The 22,920-nt window shown below is 46.7% G+C and overlaps 2 protein-coding genes across 2 annotated transcripts in view; both read right to left on the bottom strand.

Moving 5' to 3' along the window:
• The window catches only part of APOC1 (apolipoprotein C1), a 40,873-nt gene extending 30,555 nt beyond the window's left edge, over positions 1–10,318 (bottom strand). Inside the window, exon 1 of the mRNA XM_068242223.1 lies at positions 10,183–10,318. Coding sequence (XP_068098324.1) covers positions 10,183–10,318 — 136 coding nt within the window. The remainder of the gene's footprint in view (positions 1–10,182) is intronic.
• The window catches only part of LOC137522889 (apolipoprotein C-II-like), a 596,236-nt gene that overhangs the window by 135,104 nt on the left and 438,212 nt on the right, over positions 1–22,920 (bottom strand). The window lies entirely within an intron of this gene.

Consider the following 22,920-nt stretch of genomic DNA (forward strand, 5'->3'; position numbering starts at 1 on the left):
CAATTCATTTTTAATTAAAAAAAATATATATTTTACATTTAAAATTAACAGTTTCCCTCCCACACCAAAAATTACCCACATACACTTTTTTTATTAAAAATAAAAATAAAAAATACAATTAAAAAAAAACAAAAACAACATAAATAGTTACCCAAGGGTCTGAACTTTTTAAATATGCATGTCAAGAGAATATGTTATTATATTATTTAAAATTATAAGCTTATAAACAGTGATGGACACAAATTGAAAAAATGCACCTTTATTTCTAAATGAAATATTGGCACCATAAATTGTGGTAGGGACATCGTTTAAATGGTGTAATAAGCGGGACAGATGGGCAAATAAAATACATGAGTTTTAATTACGCTAGCGTATATTAATTTCAAACTATAATGGCCAAAAACTGAGAAATAATGATTTTTTTTCATTTCTTTCTTAATCTTCCTGTTAAAATAGATTTAGAAAAAAATAATTCTTAGCAAAATGTAGCACCCAAAGAAAGCCTAATTAGTGGCGAAAAAAACAAGATATAGATCAATTCATTGTGATGAGTAGCAATAAAGTTATAGGCGAATGAATGGGAGGTGAACGTTGCTCGGATGCATGAGATTTTCGGACTGCGGTGCTGAACCGGTTAAAGAGGAACTCCAGTGAAAATAATGTAGTAAAAAAAGTGCTTGATTTTTTGCCATAATTATGGATAAATGATTTAGTCAGTGTTTGCTCATTGTAAAATCTTTTCTTTCCCAGATTCACATTCTGACATGTATTACATGGTGACATTGTTACTGTGGGCAGGTTATGTAGCTGCTCCTAGCTGTTTTGGCTGTTAGAGATAGCTGTAAACAACTAATTCCTGTCTGTGAACATTGTTACATTGTGGCAGTTTACCCAGAGTACCGCGGTACTCAGAGCTTCTTGTGGGAGGGGTTTCAGCACAAAATCAGTCATACAGCGCCCCCTGATGGTCTGTTTGTGAAAAGCATTCTATTTCTCATGTAAAAGGGGGTATCAGCTACTGATTGGGATAAAGTTCAATTCTAGGTTGGAGTTTCTCTTTAAAGGACAACCAAGGTGACATGTGACATGATGAGATGGACATCGGTATGCACAGTGCAGAGTGTATCAAAACAGCACTTGGCTCCTGTAGGCTAGTTTCACACTGGTATATTGCATTGTGATACATTATAAAATAAATAACATAAATGTCCCCTTATGTGTTATTACTGCTGTTGTAGACTGTTACATATTTTCCCTTTATCCATGTATGATGCATCACTGACCTGCCCACTTGTCAATTATCTGTAACACATTGCCTCATAACTGTCAGAATGGTGTATTCTCTATTGTAAAGGTTGTGTAAGATGCTGGCACTATATAAATACATAATAATAACACAACAAAAAACAAGATTTGCAGTGGCATACAATGTAACGCTCACAAAGAAGCAATTGACCATTGTGTGCCTTCATTGATTAACTACTTGCTGCACCAAGTGCAGTATATCAAAGTCCCTCAGGACTTCATCTAAAGTCCAGGGACATAGATATTCGTCTATAACCGTTGCGCGCTCCCCTCGCTCTCATGCTCAATCCCGTGAGCGTTCTCACCGCTGCCCAAAACCTTTACAACTAATTATTGGAACTCAAATTGGCTTGGTAAGTTCAGTGACCCCTGACCTACATACACAGATGAATCCAATTATGAGAAAGAGTATTTAATCTGAAGAGTAGCAACATGGGGGTCTCAAAACAACTCTCAAATGACCTGAAGACAAGGATTGTTCACCATCATGGTTTAGGGAAAGGATACAGAAAGGTGTCTCAGAAATTTCAGCTGTCTGATTCCACAGTTAGGAACATATTGAGGAAATGGAAGACCACAGGCTCAGTTCAAGTTAAGGCTCGAAGTGGCAGACCAAGAAAAATCTCGGATAGACAGAAGTGAAGAATGGTGAGAACAGTAACTTTCTCTGTGTATTTAGCTGGTGAGAACAGTCAGTCAACCCACAGACCAGCACCAAAGACCTACAACATCATCTTGCTGCAGATGGAGTCACTGTGCATCGTTCAACCATTCAGCGCACTTTACACAAGGAGATGCTGTTTGCAAGAGTGATGCAGAAGAATCCTTTTCTCTGCCCATAGCACAAACAGAGCCGCTTGAGGTATGCTAAAGCACATTTGGGCAAGCCAGCTTAACTTTGGAATAAGGTGCTGTGGACTGATGAAACTACAATTGAGTTATTTGGCCATAACAAGGGGCGTTATGCATGAAGGAAAAATAACACAGCATTCAAAGAAAAACACTTGCTACCTACAGTGGCCAGTGCAGGGACTGTGTGGACAGTGCAGGGACTGGGAATCTTGTCAAAGTTGAGGGACGCATGGAATCCACTCGGTATCAGCAGATTCTGGAGACTAATGTCCAGTAATCAGTGACAAAGCTGAAGCTGCGCCGGGGATGGATCTTCCAACAAGACAACAACCCTAAACACTGCTCAAAATCCACTAAGGCATTCATGCAGAGGAACAAGTACAACATTCTGGAATGGCCATCTCAGTCCCCAGACCTGAATATAATTGAAAATCTGTGGTGTGAGTTAAAGAGAGCTGCCCATGCTCTGAAGACCTCAAACCTGAATGAACTACAGAGGAATGGTCCAAAATACCTTCAAGCAGAATCTAGACTCCCATTGGAACCTACAGGAAGTGTTTAGAGGCTGTAAATCCAATAAACTTAATTTCACTTCTCAAATATCACTGTGTGTGTCTCCTATATGATATATTTAACTGACATTTTTTATCGTAACAACCAACGATTTATACAGGAAAATCATGATGATTAAAGAGACTCTGTAACATCAAAAAGATCCCCTGGGGGGTACTCACCTCGGGTGGGGGAAGCCTCGGGATCCTAATGAGGCTTCCCATGCCGTCCTCTCTCCCACGGGGGTCTCGCTGCAGACCCGACTGTCAGTTCAATATTTACCTTTGCAGGCTCCAGCGGGGGCGCTGTGGCTGCTGTCGGCTCGGAACTAGACGGAAATACCCGATCTCTGTTGGGTCCGCTCTACTGCGCAGGCGCCAGAGACTTGCGCCTGCGCAGTAGAGCAGACCCGACGACGATCGGGTATTTCCACCTACTTCGGAGTCGACAGCCACCAGAGCGCCTGCGCAGGAGCCGGGAAGGTAAATATTTACGTCGCTGCTGTAAGGTGGGCTGCAGCGAGACCCCCGAGGGACGGAGGATGGCGTGGGAAGCCTCATTAGGATCCTGAGGCTTCCCCCACCCGAGGTGAGTACCCCCCCAGGGGACATTTTGATGTTACAGTTCCTCTTTAATGAAGTTGCCAAAACTTTCGCATCCCACTGTACATTTATTTTAATGAAATGACATACACATACATTTAAAGTGAGTCTGAAGCATAAAAAAAACAGATACCACAAAAACTCCTGTACAATACGGTACAGACTGCTGTGTGTGGGTACAACCAATCACCTCCATACAAACAAGGTCAATTATTTGTTGGCTTTGCATAATAAAAATTTGGTCATTGGTATAATCCAATAGTCTATTTAATATATACCCTGTTAAGGGCCATTATAATAAGGATTATAAAGCACTCACAGAGACTAAGCCAAACAAAAGGCTCACCTTGCCCCTGCAAAAGTCCCGGCGGCGTATATTACTACTCCCCCTCCAGGCCCCTGTGGACTCGGGCTAGATGTAATTTGGCTGCTAGCTATTGTTGGGGGCAGAATTACGCTGTTTTTACTGTTATTTGGGCTCCGTATTTTGACGGCCCCAAAATTACTGTCTGAGTATTATGGCCTATGGCGGTGCATGGTGCGCTCAAATTTCCTGTCCCTTTTTTGACTGTCTTGTGGATGGGGATGCAGACCTTACCAGAAAAGCTTGCAATAAAATGATGCACAGTTAGCCGTTAAAGGTATTACTTGAATCAACATTTGTTGGCTCAAGGTTAGCAGATGGGACTATTGGGTGGGATGGAGGGGCTGTTTTTCTAGGCAGTGAAGAAGAGGACAGAATTCCTTTTTAGAAGTCCGCTGCTAAGTTGCCTTTGGTACAACTCCAGTTCACACTACGAGTAACTCCAGTTCACACAAACATTTCACAATCTATATTCCTCAGGATTCCATTTTGCTGATTCTCAACAAAAAACTAACAAACCAGCAAACATTTGTTCTCTTCAACTGATAAAAATAGCTATAAATAATTCCAGACAAAGCATGTGTCTGTCTCTAGAGAAAATTATAGCTACGTTTTATCTGACTAGCTCTTTCTCTGTGGTTTGATGATCAGCCTGTATCTATCGTTTATATACTTGTGCCCCTTTCTTAACCCAAAAAAATGAACAGTTTTCGGTTTCTCTGTTCTGAGGGTCTTGAAAAATTTCAGGAAAATGTAAGAATAACAACAGTTGGCCGAGCCGTTCAGTCTCTGCGCACTCTTTGCTTATGGCAGAATATAAGTCAAAAACTCATAGGGCCCGATCCAACTCACTTTTCCCCCCTAAATTTTCTCCTAGGACATAATTTTTCTTCTTCTGTTTAAATAACTTTTCAGTTTTCAGCACTCTGCTAATTAAGTACCAAAAAATAGGTGAGAAGTGCAGTCCAAATTATTTATTTTCTTGCTTTTTTGGTAGCTTTTAAGGCATTTTATATATAAAATGTGAAAATAAGTAACACCTAAGAGATAACAGGAGAAAAATTGAATTGGATCGGCCCCATGAACTTTATTCAATTCACTTTTTCTCCTGAGTGTCCTCCTAGGAGAACTTTCATCTTTCAGAATTTTTCATCTTCTCTTTAAAATAATTTTTCTAAACTCAGTGTTTTTTTTTTCTTTTTTAGGATTTCCAGGAACTGTAACAAATAATTTTTTTGCCCTAAAGGTTATCCGCTGCCTGAACGACGTTCGTCAGGCGGCATCTTACAAGGGGTGGCATACCACCCGACCAACTGTCCGCCTTTCTCCCCGGCAGCTACTCCTTCACCTCCTCGGGTCCGCGGCCCCCTCCTCCACCACAGTCCTTCCCCTTTGCTGCATGCCCAGTAGCATGCAACACAGGCATCAGCAGTGACCCGCAAACAAGAAGAGCGGCTCCTGCTAGTAGTGGTGTGTATACAGGTGCTTACTTCCTGTATACGCACCATTACCAGGGGAACCACTCTCCGGTCTGCGCGTCACCGCTGATGTCTGTGCTGTATACCGCACAGCCGGGCATGCAGTGAAGGGGAAGGACTGTAGTGGAGGAGGGAGCCACCGACTCCAGGTGGTAAAGGAGTGGCAGCCGGGGAAGGATGGGGGGAAGGCTGTCTGGCTCACCTTTACTGGGGCCACCTATACTGGGAGCACCCGCCTGGCTAACCTGTACTGGGGTCAGCTATACATGGCTACCTATACAGGGGTCACCTATACCTGGTTAACCTATACTGGGACCACCTGTACCTGGTTAACCTATACTGGGGCCACCTATACCTGGCTAACCTATTCTGGGGCAAATATACCTTCTAACCAATACTTGTCTACCTATACTGGGAGCACCTATACTTGGCGACCTATACTAGGGGCACTTATTCCTGGCTACGTATACTGGGGGCACCTATATTCGGCTAAATATACTGGGGGCACCTATACCTGGCTTCTTGTTCTTATACAGGGGGCACCATGGCTATAGCGTGCTGTGTGAATTGTCCATTACTGTGTGATCATTCCAAATGGGGGGGGGGGCATCCCTTACAAGTTTGCCTCAGGCAGCAAAAAGTCTAGAACTGGCCCTGCATACTGTGCCTAATCTTTTACAGCAGAGAGGAAGTTCTGACTTTCCACTTTAATCTGCTTTGACAAGTCCAGAGAGATATGAAAGTGCTAATTATTAAGTGTTCCTGGACTGAGGAGCCAGAAGGATAGCGAAGTATGTAAGGGCAGTCACCACTTTTACACATGTCAAACAGCTTCAACAGTATATCATTATTTCTTCCTGTGATACAATGAGAGCAGCCATATTCTGCTTGTCATCATTACACAGGCAAGCTGCTCTACATCTCCACCCCTCAGTCTGTGAAAACTCCACTCCCCTCTCCGCCCCCTTGCCTCTGAAATCTCGTGCATGCTTCAGCAAAAGCCTCCTCCTCCTCAGGTTGAGCTCCCATGAGCACGAGCAGCATGGGACTCAGAATGCCTAGGTGCTGGAGGAGCTGGGGGCGTGGATACATTCATTTACATGCAGTTAGGTAATACATTTAATTTAAAAAAAAAAAAGCATTTGGGGGGAAGAATGCCTAATAAACTATATGTAATGGGCAGAAAAATGAAGGCAGCAAAAGTTTGTCTTGGATCCAATTTAAGTGAAAAAAAAATGGGCTTACCACAGTCTATTTTCATCACTGTTAGAATTTTGTCATAGCTGAAGTTCTGCTGCTATAGTTTTTGTTTTTTACCTGTATGGAAACGTCCATCTTGTTGACGATGCAAGCACTATGCACAGAAAAGGGAGAATTAAAAAAAAAATGTTTAGCCTCCTGTGCACAAATTCACCTCAGCTTGTCATTTGAACAGTTAAGGCCCTGTTCACACTTGCGTTTTGGCAAGTAAACGGACCGGATCCTGATCGGATCCTGACCTGATCCTGATCAGAACCAGTGGCGTCCCTACAATAGAGCGCAGGGGGGCGGGGCGCACCGGGTGTCAGACACCCAGGGGGGTGTCGCCACGACCCCCCACAGCAGCACAATCGGAGGGGGAAGCAGGGCTAGAAGGAGAGGCTGTGGAGGCAGCGGTGGGGAGGGGGGAAATATCCCCCCCCTCCCTCACCTGGGACCCCTCCTTCTGCCTCTCTCTCCCCCTCCAGGAAAGCGGCGATAAGTGCGGGGCGGCCGGAGGCAGGGCCGCGCCTGGGCGAGTGCTGTGGTGTGGGTGCATTGCACCCGGGCGCCGGGCTGTGCTTGCCCCCAGTCTGGTCTTCACCGGTGCCCTCTGCCTCCCCCTCGGTCGCCGCTCTCTCCCCCTGGCCGCCTGCAGCATCAGACCTCATCAGCGGGCGACCAGATAGACGGGCGCCGGCGCTAGGACCTAGCGGACACCGCTCATGCGGAAGTGACATCACTTCCGCATAGCGGTGCGCCCGCCGCCCGCTCTAAGGTCGGGTCGTCCGCTGATAGAGAGGTCTGCTGCTGCTGGAAGGTGAGGGGTCCCTGTCACTCACCCTCTACCTAGCCTGGGGGCACCTGTCACTCACTGGGGTCCCTGTCACTCACTACCTACCTAGCCTGGGGGCACCTGTCACTCACTGGGGGTCCCTGTCACTCACTACCTACCTAGCCTGGGGGCACCTGTCACTCACTGGGGGCACCTGTCACTCACTACCTACCTAGCCTGGGGGCACCTGTCACTCACTGGGGGTCCCTGTCACCCACTACCTACCTAGCCTGGGGGCACCTGTCACTCACTGGGGGCACCTGTCACTCACTACCTACCTAGCCTGGGGGCACCTGTCACTCACTGGGGGTCCCTGTCACTCACTACCTACCTAGCCTGGGGGCACCTGTCACTCACTGGGGGCACCTGTCACTCACTACCTACCTAGCCTGGGGGCACCTGTCACCCACTACCTACCTAGCCTGGGGGCACCTGTCACTCACTGGGGGCACCTGTCTCTCACTACCTACCTAGCCTGGGGGCACCTGTCACTCACTGGGGGTCCCTGTCACTCACTACTTACCTAGCCTGGGGGCACCTGTCACTCACTGGGGGTCCCTGTCACTCACTACCTACCTAGCCTGGGGGCACCTGTCACTCACTGGGGGTCCCTGTCACTCACTACCTACCTAGCCTGGGGGCACCTGTCACTTACTGGGGGTCCCTGTCACCCACTACCTACCTAGCCTGGGGGCACCTGTCACTCACTGGGGGTCCCTGTCACTCACTACCTACCTAGCATGGGGGCACCTGTCACTCACTGGGGGTCCCTGTCACTCACTACTTACCTAGCCTGGGGGCACCTGTCACTCACTGGGGGTCCCTGTCACTCACTACCTACCTAGCCTGGGGGTCCCTGTCACTCACTACCTACCTAGCCTGGGGGCACCTGTCACTTACTGGGGGTCCCTGTCACCCACTACCTACCTAGCCTGGGGGCACCTGTCACTCACTGGGGGTCCCTGTCACTCACTACCTACCTAGCCTGGGGGCACCTGTCACTTACTGGGGGTCCCTGTCACTCACTTCCTACCTAGCCTGGGGGCACCTGTCACTCACTACCTACCTAGCCTGGGGGCACCTGTCACTCACTGGGGGTCCCTGTCACTCACTACCTACCTAGCCTGGGGGCACCTGTCACTCACTGGGGGTCCCTGTCACTCACTACCTACCTAGCCTGGGGGCACCTGTCACTTACTGGGGGTCCCTGTCTCTCACTACCTACCTAGCCTGGGGGCACCTGTCACTCACTGGGGGTCCCTGTCACTCACTACCTACCTAGCCTGTGGGCACCTGTCACTTACTGGGGGTCCCTGTCACTCACTACCTACCTAGCCTGGGGGCACCTGTAACTCACTGGGGGCACCTGTCACTCACTACCTACCTAGCCTGGGGGCACCTGTCACTCACTGGGAGTCCCTGCCACTCACTACCTACCTAGCCTGGGGGCACCTGTCACTCACTGGGGGCACCTGTCACTCACTACCTACCTAGCCTGGGGGCACCTGTCACTCACTGCCTAGCTAGCCTGGGGGCACCTGTCACTCACTGGGGGTCCCTGTCACTCTCTACCTAGCTAGCCTGGGGGCACCTGTCACTCACTGGGGGGTCCCTGTCACTCACTACCTACCTAGCCTGGGGGCACCTGTCACTCACTGGGGGTCCCTGTCACTCACTACCTAGCTAGCCTGGGGGCACCTGTCACTCACTGGGGGTCCCTGTCACTCACTACCTAGCTAGCCTGGGGGCACCTGTCACTCACTGGGGGGTCCCTGTCACTCACTACCTAGCTAGCCTGGGGGCACCTGTCACTCACTGGGGGGTCCCTGTCACTCACTACCTACCTAGCCTGGGGGCACCTGTCATTCACTACCTAAAGGGCTCCCTGTCACTCACTACCTAAAGGGCTCCCTGTCACTCACTACCTAAAGGGGGTCCCTGTCACTCACTACCTAAAGGGGGTCCAGGCTGGCTACATATACTGGGGACACTGGCTGTTTGTCATTATGTGCATTTACTGGTGAAAAGCTGTCTCTTATTATGTGCATTTGCTGGTGAAAAGCTGTCTCTTATTATGCGCATTTACTGGTGAAAAGCGGTTTCTTATTATCTGCATTTACTGGTGAAAAGCGGTTTCTTATTATGTGCATTTACTGGTGAAAAGTGGTCTCTTATTATGTGCATTTACTGGTGAAAAGCGGTTTCTTATTATGTGCATTTACTGGTGAAAAGCGGTCTCTTATTATGTGCATTTACTGGTGAAAAGCGGTCTCTTATTATGTGCATTTACTGGTGAAAAGCGGTCTCCTATTATGTGCATTTACTGGTGAAAAGCGGTCTCTTATTATGTGCATTTACTGGTGAAAAGCGGCTTCTTATTATGCGCATTTACTGGTGAAAGGCTGTCTGTCATTACGTGCATTTACTGGTGAAACGCTGTCTCTTATGTGCATTTAGTGGGGAAATTTTGTCAGTAAAAATAATCTTTTGTCCGTAAATTTTTAGGTATTTGTCAGTAAAAAATAACGTGAAAGGTTGGCAACACTGGCAGGCTGTGTGGCGCAACGGGAAAGATACAGGCAGCCCACCTCACACTTGGGCTTGGCGGGGGGAGGAGCCGACGATAGCGAGCGAGAGTAGGGTGGCCGCAGGCAGCCATAAATACGCAGTGTGTGACTGTGTCGCACTCGCAGAGCCTCTCAGCCTGAATCAGTCCAGAGACTCGCAGGCAGCCAAAGCCAGCCAGGAGCAAGCCCATGGAAGAGGGGTAGGAATGGAGTATCGCATGCATGCGTAAAGAGGTGGAAGGTGTGGGTGTGATGAGGCAGGACATGGGTGTGGTTATGTGGTTGGGCGCGGTTAATTTAACCACTCGCATAGGCGCCAGAGAAAATCTTGCACCCAGGTGCCAGGCACCCCAGGCTCTCACCCCTGGGCGTATGGACAATTACTTACTTGATTTCCGCGTTCCAAGCGTGGAGCGCAGCGTCATGATGACGTTACAGGTCTCTGTCTTCAATGCCGCCCACTGTGCTTCCTGATTAGCGGAAGCACAGTGGGCGGCATTGGAGGCGGAGACCTGTAACGTCATGACACTTGGATCTCCCCACCACTACCTCCACAGCCCCTCCATCTAGCCCTGCTTCCCCCTCCTGGGGCACCTACACAGGGGGCAACTATACTAGCTTACTGGGGGCAACTATACTAGCCATACTGGGGGCAACTATACCAGCTATACTGGGGGCAACTATACTAGCCATACTGGGGGCAACTATACTAGCCATACTGGGGGCAACTATACTAGCCATACTGGGGGCAACTATACTAGCTTACTGGGGGCAACTATACTAGCCATACTGGGGGCAACTAAACTATACCAGCTATACTGGGGGCAACTAAACTATACTAGCTATACTGGGGGCAACCAAACTATACTAGCTATACTGGCTGGGGCAACTATACTAGCTATACTGGGGGCAGCTATCCTGGCTGGGGGGCAACTATACTAGTTATACTGGCTGGGGGCAACTATACTAGCTGTACTGGCTGGGGGCAACTATACTAGCTGTACTGGCTGGGGGCAACTATACTAGCTATACTGTCTGGGGGCAACTACACTAGCTATACTGGCTGGGGCGACCATACTAGCTATACTGGGACAACTATACTAACTTCATTGGGGGCAACTAGCTACACTGGGGGCAACTGTACTAGCTATACTGGGGGCAGCTATACTGGGGGCAACTATATTACCTACACTAAGGGCAACTATACTAGGTATTTTGGGGGCAACTATACTAGCTATACTGGGGCCGCTATTCTGGAGGGGGAAGAGAGAGGCAGAAGGAGGGGTCCCAGGTGAGGGAGGGGGGGATATGTCCCCCCTCCCCACCGCTGCCTCTACAGCTCCTCCATCTAGCCCTGCTTCCCCCTCCTGGGGGTAGAGCCTCCATATCACTCCTATCCCGGGTTCACTTTAAATTAGTTAGCTCTGCCCTCATCTGGTCATGGCCATGCCCATTTTCCACCACAGCGCGCCTTGCGCGCCGCAATTTATAGCCACGCCCATTTTTTTTTGGGGGGGGGTGTCTTTTAATACCCAGCACCGGGTGTCAAATGCCCTAGGTACGCCACTGATCAGAACCATACGGTTCCGATCCAGATCCGGTCCGTTTGCATCAGGCATGCATCAGGCTGCCATCCGGATCCGTGGGCAAAAAATAGTTACATTTAAAGAAAAAAATGTTGGGGTCAGCAGAAGGTGCACCTGGTGCACCTGTAGAATCAGGTTCCTCTGCTGTAGGCCTCACCTCCACCTCCGACATTCTGCCAAACAGCTCCAGCACGTCTGTCACTGTTGCTCCACTCCAGACATGCTTGGCCCATGTGTCCCCATCCGAAATGGCCGCTTGGATACGCATAGGAAGTGGGGTAGAACGTCAGGTTTTTGTAGGCAGTGTGTCCTGTCCCTTCCATTCCCCATTGGTTTCTGTGTTCCGGATGGTGCTGTCAGGCTCAGGTCCGGTTCCGGTCCGGGTGCGTGGGCCGGAGATCCAGACCCAAAAAATAGCGCATGTTGGAAAACTGTCCGGAGTCCGGATCCGGTCTGGCTTCGTACTGTACGGAACGTACGTATGTGAACGTCCGCATAGCCTTTGCATTGCTATGCGGAACGTACGTTCCGTTTGTACAGTATGCGGTCCGGATCAGATCCGGAAAATCCGGATAGCGAACACTAATGTGAACCGGGCCTAAGTGATTTCTTTACACTTTTATCTTTGTGCAGTTATTAACTATTCACTTCTGGACTGTTGTGTGTTCAGTCTGTCATCTTACTGGTTTTTGCTTTTTTTTTCATGGTGCACTTAAATGTTCTGTGTTATCGGCTCATAATCCTTTTATGTTTTATTTGGCACTCCAGGTATGTTCCCTCCTCCGCTCCATATCTCAGTAGTGAGGGAGGAATGGACTACATCCAGGATCTGCAGAGCACATATATCATATCACAGCTTCCTCCTGCCTGCAGACCATGTCTGGGACCAGGGATAATACAGTGCTGCTGTAACAGCTGGGGGAAGGTTGGTCACAATTGCTGCTAATAGGATTACAAGATTAGTTATCTGAGATGCTCTTACAAATGGTGTTTATTTTTCTCTCAGGGCCCTTTTCCACTAGCAATCGCTAGCGTTCACGCTGAACGCTAGCGATTGCTGAATCGCAATTAGCGGCGATTCCCCGACGTTCGCGGCCGCTATTTTGCTATGCTATGCACTGCATAGCAAAATCGCGGCAAAAGTCGCTCCGCGGCGCGATCGCGATCAAGTAAAAAACGAATCGCGGTAGTGGAAATGACCTACCGCGATTCCTATGTTAAAAAGCAAACCGTAGCGATTGTAAAATCGCTAGCGGTTTGCGTTTTTGCAATTCAGCCAGCGCTGGTGGAAAAGGGCCCTCAGTGAAAAGTCTCAGTGAAACAAGAAAGAGTTTAAAGCTACATACGCACCTCGCAATGCAGGGGGATGGATCCAGTGATGTATCCCTGACGACAAGCGCTCCCGCAATCCATCTTCCTCCATCTTCAGGCCGGCGGGTATGCACGACGTCACGCAGCATTACACGCCGTGCGCGAACAAGACTTCAAGTGATCGCGGTACTTTGCATTGGAGTCATCGAGAATGCTAAAGATCCGTTCCGTCATGGCGGTCGTTATCGCCGTGCAATGCTAAATGACAAACGCGTGATCGTGCGCCTGTACCAACGTAGAGAGATTGTGCAAACGACCGCTCGTTGCTCAAAAAATCGCCGGCCATCGGTAAAATCATCGTAAAAATTGCAAGGGTGGATACGGGCCTTTACTGCTGAACAGAAAGCAATTTACATAGCAGAACCCCCGAACTGTACAGAAAGAATAATGGAGATAACAGAAAGAGTTCAGTGAAGTCAAGGAAAGTGTGCGTCCCAGGGCCGGATTTACCATAAGGCACTGTAGGCACGTGCCTAGAGGCGCCTGCAGATAAAAAGGTGGCTCACTCTCCACCCCTTGTGCCTCCCTCCCGCCTTCCTTATACAGAGTCCCCAGCAGAGCGTAAATGAGAGGTTACTCACCCAGCTCTAAGCAGGAGATCTCCCTTCAGTCGATGAGTACCTCTAGCTACTTAGCATTAGGTAGTCAGAGCTACTCTCAGTATTAAGGGACACCTGTAGCTACCTATGACGTGCAAGGGAAGTAAGGGAAAAGTGACAGTTGGACCAGCCAGTACACTTATGATGTGGTTCAGTGGGGGATGGTCGTTTCATGGAGGGCAAAGTCTGGGGTGCCAGGACACCTGTGCCTACAGGCTCTTGGTGCGTCGACTTCATGATGTAAAATGCAGATGTGATAGCATGGTTGAATCATGTTTTTTATGAGCATTATATTTCGGAGCGATGTGCGCATTTTTATGTATCAATGTGTGTTTTCTCATGTGCTTCTTAGAACCCCTCACAATGTATAAACGTGCTTTGGGGAAGAAATGTATCCTGTGGTACGTTTAGAAACCGTAAACAGTAAACAAAACCATTGCATTGCGTAGGTTTGAACGCTACAATGGATTTTCAGGGGAAATAGCATACATGTATGATACACCAGTTGCTTGTGCTTATACATTCTCTTACAGACACATACGGTGGGAAAAAGGCCCACAACACGGAAGTTGGTTGATGCAGTGAATGGAAAATAATGTAGCTACAAAAACATAGAGAAAATATAGAAACACACGGTAGCAGGAAAAAAGGGCGCCGCCAAAGACTCTAATGCAATTATCGTTCATACAGCACAAAAAGCAGAAAAAAGGGCACCTGATAAATATTATTTACAATATTAGAACATTACAGTTTTTGAAGTATATTATTTTCGAAGCTTGCAACATTATAATTTTTGTCACATTATTTTGTTTGTATGTACAGATTTTACATTATCATAGATATTATCATTTCTATGTGTAAAAGGGTGTTTCTGCAGAGGGAGTGGTTAGGGTTAGGCACCACCGGGTGGTCAGGATTAGGCACCATCGGGGGGGTTATGGTTGGGCACTACCGGGGAAGGGGGGGGGTGGTTAGGGTTAGACGTCACCAGGGGGAGTAGTTAGGGACAGGGTTAGGCATCACTAGGGGAGGGTTCTGTCTGAGAGTAGGGTTGGGTTAAGCCGTATTGTTGAATTACATAACGATTTTAATGTTAAAAATGTTTTCGTTATTATCTCCAGCCTGTTTTTTAAAACGGTATTTACTGTTAACCAAGTTCCACAACGATGTTTATCGTTATTAAGATTTCGTTATCCACCGGGCCCTTTTTTCCTGGCACCCCTTTTTCATGCACGCAATGATATTACAGGGCATGCATGAAATAGAGGCATGAGGAAAAATGGGCGCAGGGTGAAGCAGAAATCTTTATAAACGATAAAGACCGCTTTGACCTGGGAATGGGGTGAAGCCAAAAACATGTAAACCATAAGTACCGACTATAACGATATTGCCAAAAATTAACAAAATAAATAATAAAACAGTAGAAAATCTTAGCAATATTTTACTACAGCCTAACCTTACCCTACTCTCACACAGAACCCCCCACTACTAATGCCTAACCCTAACCTCCCACCTCCCCCCTCCCCCCCCCCCCCCCCCCCCTGTTGCCTGACCCTAAAATCCTCTCTGGTGGTGCCTAACCCTAAAACCTCCCCTGGCTGTGCTTAACACATAGACCAGCCTGGTGGTGTCTAACCCTAACCACCCCCCCCCCCCCCCGCCAAGACTCCCTTGCTAGGGTCGGTGATTGCAGGGGATCGCGTGCGACGATGCCTGTGCATCCCCAATGCCTGTGCATCCCCAATGCTTGTGCCTCCCTGCTTGAATGATGGAGCTCCGCTCCTTCATCAGCCTCCCGGCGAAACCACCGTCTAATTACACTGTACAGCGCTGTGATCTAAGGCGGCACTGTACTAGGGACAGCCGTGTCAGGCTGAAGCCTATGACAGCCGATCACGCTAACTGGCCGGCGGGGGAAAGAGAGGGTTAAAAAATTTAAAAATAAATGTATTAAAAAATAAACAATTTTTTTTAAATATATAGACATTGGGAAACAAACACAGCCCACCAACAGAAAGCTCTGTTGGTGGGCAGAAAAGGGGGGAGGGGGATCACTTTTGTGCTGAGTTGTGGGGCCCTGCACCGAGGCCTTAAAGCTGCAGTGGCCTATTTAGTAAAAGATGCTAAATAAATATACCGGTAATCTCCAGACTAACTAAAATACTGCTGCCAAGCACTGACCTGTTTCAGATCAGTGCTTGGCAGATCAGTGCTGATCAGGGGTCTTTTAACCACTTGAGGACCACAGGCTTACACCCCCTATTGACCTGACTAGGCGATTTTTCACAATTCAGGACTGCTCAGCTTTAACAGTGTGCTGCACGGCCATACAACGTACCACCCAACTGAATCTTGCCTTCTTTTCTTGCCACCAACAGAGATTTCTGTTGGTGGCATCTGATTGCTGCTGCGATTTTTTTTTTTATAAATTAACTTTAGTCTTAGTTTTTTCTTTATAAATATGTCTATTTACTTTTTATTTCCCTCCCTCGCCCCCAAGATCCAATCACTGATCCCCTCTCGACCACATTGTGAGCCACTCGAGGGGACAGCTTTGTCACTAAGCTGTCCCCTGTACAGTGCTGCGCTAAAATGTACAACTAAAAAAAAAATCATTTTTTTTATTTTGCGGGCTAGAAGGCTGACCTCGGAGCTCCGCTCCGTCACTCAGCTGGGAGATGCGCGCACATCCACTCGTGCGATCCCTGCTAATCTCCGCCCCCCCAAGACTAGGCGGTCCTGGGGGTGCCACCCTCCCGCTGCCGATTGGCGTTACGCAGTCAGGAGGGAGTTAATTTTATGAGACAGATGGTTGTATAATATTTCGCCTGCTGTTTTGTTTGTGCCCAAATCAGTTATCTGCAGTTCATTCAGTTACTAAACAAGGGCTACGACTGTGTCAGAAGGCACATAGATTATAGCTGTTTGTTCGGTGACGGGAAGTAGAACAACCTTTGTTCCCATTTCCTAGAAGTTTGGAGAAGCAGTGATTTTATGACTAATAATCTACTTTGTTGCTTTAATCATGTTCCACTAAAACATAAAGATCCCTTAAAATCCAGCCACATGTATGAGCCAATACTGGGTGAAAGGGCTTCTCTCCAAATACCGCTAAGTTGGTAAGCTGTATTACTTATTACCGGTACATGTATTGTTATCCTTGCTAACACCTCATCCATAGTTTTTAAAGCACAGAACTTAATGTATAGTTTGATGAGGATAAGCTATTATTACTTTTTTGTGTGCACGATGGCGTAGTGGTTAGCGCTCTCGCCTTGAAGCGCTGGGTCCCTGGTTCAAATCCCAGCCAGGACAACATCCGCAAGGAGTTTGTATGTTCTCCATGTGTCTGCATGGGCTTTCTCCGAGCACTCCAGTTTCCATCACATCCCAAAAACATACAGATAAGTTAATTGGCTTCCCCTAAATTGGCCCTAGACATACCCTACACAATACATACATAGACATATGACTATGGTAAGGACTAGATTGTGAGCCCCTCTGAGGGACAGTTAGTGACAAGACAATATACTCTGTACAGCTCTGCATAATATGTCGGTGCTATATCATACCTCCCAACTTTTTGAGACGAGAAAAAGGGACACTTAAGCCACTCCCATGCTACACCCCTGGCCATGCCCTCACCACACCTCTAGTCACGCATACCATAAAGATTTCATAAGAAACATATGTTGTTTTTTAATTCAAACCACACTGGTCCTTTCTATCCTGGTTCATTTTCCTTCATAGTAACATTTTAAAATTAGTAATATATCAATTTACAGGTGGGGAGTTTAGAGTCAATCAAACATATTTTTAGTATAGAAATATATATATATTTACATACAAAGAGGGACAAAGTCCTGAAAGAGGGACCCATGAGGGTGAAACAGGGACAGAGGGACAGGGCTCCCAAAAAGGGACTGTCCCTCCTAAAAAGGGACAGTTGGGAGCTATATATAAATACTTAAATAAATGAAATAAATAAATAAAAAAGCAAACCTGTACTGGCAGGGGCTTAACTATAAACCATGGGGTCCCCCAATGTTTACACCCCTTCCCTTGCCTATCCTTGGTGACCCTCACAACCTGAGGGCCCTTCATTTAAGGGTCAAACAACAAGATGCAAATGTTTCACCTTGCTTCATGAGAGAACCAGCCCTGCCCCTAGGCCAAGTATGTTGGGGCTCCCCGTCCATGTGTAGTAACCGCCCTCCCATTCCATAAGAAGCCCCCTCTTCCATGTGTTACATTTACGTATGGAGCCTCTATCTTTTATGTACAGCTCCCTTGAGCATCAGCCTCTCTTTTCCTCTTGTTACTCCCTTCACTTTCATATGCAGCAACCCCATTTCCTGTCCAGGTGCCCCCTTGGGCTGTAGCCCAAGCCTATGTGGCCTTTCCAGAAATCCGGCCCTGAGCAAAACTCTTACACGTCACCTGACAGATCTAGCAGCCGGTCTGCCTCATCTTGTTCAGGCTGACTGCCAACTGAGGTGATATAACATGTGGTGATATTCAGTGGTCATACCACCATTCTTGTCTGGCCTTGTTTTCTTTCATCATGCTAAGTCATTGCTCAATGTATTCTCTGAACCTGAGGACATATTCCGTTACAGAGAGCTTGCCAAGTCTCACAGACTAAATACAAAGGTCCTCTCCCCTCACTTTTGTATCAGGGCCAGGTTGGACATCAGAATGTAAGTAGTCTTTGATTAGCTTGGATCCAAGGCACTGCTCTGAGGGCCCACCTCTAGTGGTAATGTTGTATAAAAGATTGGATGACCTTTAACATAGCTGTCACAATATGGCGGCCAACAGCGATGAGCGAAAACGCCAATATTTTTTTTGCATTAATTTTCACGAAAATATTGTAAAATTTGACTGTCCATCGAAAATAATTTTGAAAAAAGTTTGTGTTTTTTTTCATTTTTTGCTAATTTTCATGTTGAAATAAAAAAATGTTTGCATTTTCTGCAAATTTTCGTGTTACAATTAAAAATGTTTTTGCATTTTCCTTGAATTTTCCATTTAGTGAGAATACAATGTATTTTCGCAAATATTATCTTGAAAATGAAAATAGTATTCTTTTTCAATGCAAAAATGACTTTAACGAAAAGTCGCAAGCAAAACTGTTGGCCCAACATTTTGCCTGCTTTACCCCCACAAAAATCTCTCTATGTATATAAAATTGTGTGCAAAAACGCCTTGACCAATTTCAACGAAACTTGGTATACAGATCCCTTACTACCTGGGAAGATATGTTCTGGGCTGGGGGTCTCGTGTCCCCATTGCACACCTGGGCAGAGCTACAAACAGCCAATCAGATTCCACCCATTCATGTCAATGGAAAAAATGTTAAAGGCTATCATTCTCAGAGTAATAAAGCCAGAGTCCTCAAACTTGGCACAGTTGGACACTTGGTAACCTAAGTAACAAATTCAGGAAAAGTGGGTGAAGCATAAAACAGCAAATCAAATTTTAGCCATTCATATTAAATGGAAAAATGTAAACGGAGCCATTCTTACACTGTTAATTGCAGGGTTTTGAAACTTGGCACACTTGGTCACTGGGTGACTGGGATTCATGTTCAGGACAGTAGGTGAAGTCTACAACAGCCAATCAGAATTCACAGGCCTCAAACCTGGTACAGTCAGTCATTGGGTGACTGGGGTTCTAATTCTGAAAAGTAGGCGGAGCCACAAACAGCCAATCGGATTTATTTCATTTCGATGGAAAAATTTAAATAATTGATGTCGAGAAACTCAAAAGCTCATAAATGTGGTAATTGAGTGACTGTATGTAAAGGTTAGAACTGCAGCCATTCTTACTCTGTTAATGGCAGGGTTCTCAAACTTGACAGAGTTGGTGACTGGGATTACTCGTCAGGAGCGTGGGTAGAGCTTACAACAGCTAATCAAAATTCACCTATTGATTTTCAAGGGGGATATTTACATTGCTGCCATTCTTACACTGTTAATGAAAGAGGCCTAAAATCTTCTTCAGTCAGTCATTGGGAGAGTGAGGTTCAAATTCTGAAAAGGAGGCAGAGCCACAAACAACCAATCAGATTTGTTTAATTTCAATGAGAAAATGCAAATTATTGATGCCAAGGACCCCAAAGCTCATAAACTTGGTCATTGAGTGACTATATGTCAAGGTTAGAACCAGTGGGCGGAGCCAAAACAACTAACTTTTTACATGGGGAAATATAAACTGCAGCCATTCCTACATTTTTGATTGTTCTCAAACCTCACACAGTTGGCCACTGGGTGACTGGGATTAATATTCAGAAAAGTGGGTGGAGCCTACAACAGCCAATAAATATTCACCTATTGATTTTCAAGGGGAATATGGTATTTACGGTATTTACATTGCTGCCATTCTTACACTGTTAATAGCAGAGGCCTCAAACCTGGTACAGTTGGTCATTGGGTGATTGGAGTTCAAATTCAGAAAAGGGAGCAGAGCCATAAACAGCCAATCAGATTTGTTTCATTTCAATAGGAAAATTTAAATCACCGATGCCAAGGACCACAACCATGCTCACAAACTTGGTTATTGAGTGACTGTGTGTCAAGGTCAAGGTTAGAAACATTGGGCCAACAACAACCAAATGTATACACGGGCAATGCCGGGTCATCAGCTAGTAATAAATAAAATACATCACTAAGGGGCTTGTGGAGAATAGCAATTTTATACAATGAATATTTCAGCTTCATTTTTAACCCGAGAGTCAGCACAGCAGTGCTGCTTTCACTGTGTGGGGACCAAAGTACGAGTCAGACCCTGTGTGAAGTACTCTGTATGGATATTTTGACTTCCCTGTTGGAATTACATCAGAACGAAGGATTCCTCTAATCAGGGATGCAACAATCACACCCCGGTCAACCAAGCAAAATTATCATGGAGTCCCCATTCCATAACCCACCTTCCCCCCACTTTGTGTGGCACCCCCCATGCAGAGTAAGCATGGCAGAACAGTGAATATTTACCTGCTGGTTTGCTGCGTTGGGTGTCCAGCAGCCACATACTCATAGCTCCCAAGTCCCAACTGTCCCCCTTTTGGAGGGACAGTCCCTCTTTGGAAACCAAATCCCTCTGTCCCTCTTTCTTCCTCATTTGTCCCTCTTTCTGGACTGATGTACAACAGAGCCATGTAAATATACGTATTGTTCTACTTCTGAAAAATGTGTTCAATTGACTCTAAACTTTATTCCCATCCTTTAAATTGATATACAGTGTTTCTTAATTTCAAATGTTAACATGAAAAAAACGAGTGATGATAGAATGGACCAGTGTGGTTTGAATTCTAAAATAACATTATTTTGTTTATGAATTTTTAGTGGTATGCGTTGCTAGGGGTGTGGTGGGGGCGTGGTTAGAGCTGTGGTAGGGGCATGTCCGAAAGTGTCCCTCTTTCTCATCTCGGTAAGTTGGGAGGTATATGCATACCTAACAACTTACTGAGATGCCGCCGGAGAGGAACGTAGAGGGCGCACGTCTCTTGGGCAGACTGGCCGCGACTGGAGGAAGTGATGGGACCCGGGACCGGAGCTGCAGGCAGCGGAGGAAGGTGGCGCGGGAGCAATCTAAGCGGATGGGGCTGGAGGAAGCCCCAGGTATGTATAAAACTTTTTTTTCATCTCTGGTTTCAAGATCTCTGGATCTTGTAGTGGATGTTTGTAACTCAGATTGATGGTAAGGCTGCTGTGACAATGTACAAATAGAATGCATCAGAGAAACGCCCCTCCAGATTTACTTGAGATCTTATATGTGTGTTTCCCCTCATAAAGACAACTGAGTCTATGGTGGCCTCATTCCTTTACACTTACCCATGACTACCCAAAAAGTGGACTGACACTTAAGGTGGCCATACATCTAGCGATTTGGCTATACGATCGACCATTCAATCATTTTATAGAATCGAGAGAGAAATTATTGTGTTCCAGAATTCCCAATCGATGAAAAGTGGTTGATTTCATGTCGAATCCACCAGCACAGGAATTGGCTACGATTTACATGTTATTCGATCGACTCTGAATCGATTTTTGCATGCAGAGCATGGAGACACAACATCGGTCAGATAGAATGTGAAGGTGAATCACATAGGATATCGTTTGTAGTGTGTGGGTCACTAGTCAATCGACTTTCAATCACCAAACACCAGCAAGCAAGAAAATACTGAGAATAATTTAAATCAGTGGCGGCTCCAGGAATTTTTTTTAGGGGGTGCTATGCAGGTGCTGGACCAATTTCCGGGGGAGCTGACGACCTGCGGCGCGCGATCCGTAGCAGATATGACCCCAATATGCACAATCGGTAGCAGAAATGACCCCAATATGCACAATCGGTAGCAGAAATGACCCCAATATGCACAATCGGTAGCAGATATGACCCCAATATGCACAATCGGTAGCAGAAATGACCCCAATATGCACAATCGGTAGCAGAAATGACCCCAATATGCACAATCCGTAGCAGAAATGACCCCAATATGCACAATCGGTAGCAGAAATGACCCCAATATGCACAATCCGTAGCAGATATGACCCCAATATGCACAATCCGTAGCAGATATGACCCCAATATGCACAATCCGTAGCAGATATGACCCCAATAAGCACCACCTGAAAAAGAAAAGAAAAACCCATTTACTCACCTACAGCCAGAAGACCTTCTTTCCCGACCTCCTGTCCCGACCTCCTTGTGGCGCGTAGCGCCCGCGCGCCCACGATCCTCTTCCTTCCCGACGTCACGACGAGACTTCCTGCCTGCATGCAGAGAGCAGGGCTACGGGAAAATGGTCGCCCGAAGCCATGCACTGCAGACTCGAAGTCTGCAGAGCAGGGCTCCGGGCGGCCATCTTACCGTAGCCCTGCCTGCTGCTCCGTGCTGCCGCTGTGTGAACTGACTTGGAGTCTTTTAGACGCCTGAAGTCAGTTCACTCCAGGGGGTGCTTTGGGGGTGCTTGGACAATTCTAGGGGGTGCTCGAGCACCCCCTTGCACCCCCCTGGCGCCGCCCCTGATTTAGATAGTACTTTTTCACCTACTGTTTGGTACTTTTTAAATTACAAAGTGCTTAAAAGTTATTTTAAAGAGAAGATCAAAAATTATCACCTAGGAAATAAATCAGGAGAAAAAGTGATTTGCATATGGGCCATGGAGTCATATATGTTTGAGTCCTATCTATGTTTTATACAAGGAAGGACGTTGTTACAGGGTGTCACACTGGATGGCACTCTTGCCTAGCAGCGCTAGTATCCAAGCTTGGAACCGTAACCAGGACACTATCCGCATGGAGCTTGTTCATTCTCCTCATGTTTTGCTTGGGTTTCCTGCGGACACTTGTTTTCTTCCACACCCCCAAACATACTTGAATTTCATTTGGTCCCCTCCAGAATTGGCCTTTGACTCTATTAGAGACCGATGACTATAGTAAGGATTGGACTGTGATCTCCTCTGAGGGACAGTTAGTAACATAGCTTGTTTGTTGTACTCTGTATAGTACTGTGTGGAAGATATCAGTGCTATACAAATACATAATAACAATTGTATGCCCTCTCCAC

Source organism: Hyperolius riggenbachi, chromosome 6, assembly GCF_040937935.1.
Source record: "Hyperolius riggenbachi isolate aHypRig1 chromosome 6, aHypRig1.pri, whole genome shotgun sequence".
Classification (NCBI taxonomy): Eukaryota; Metazoa; Chordata; class Amphibia; order Anura; family Hyperoliidae; genus Hyperolius; species Hyperolius riggenbachi.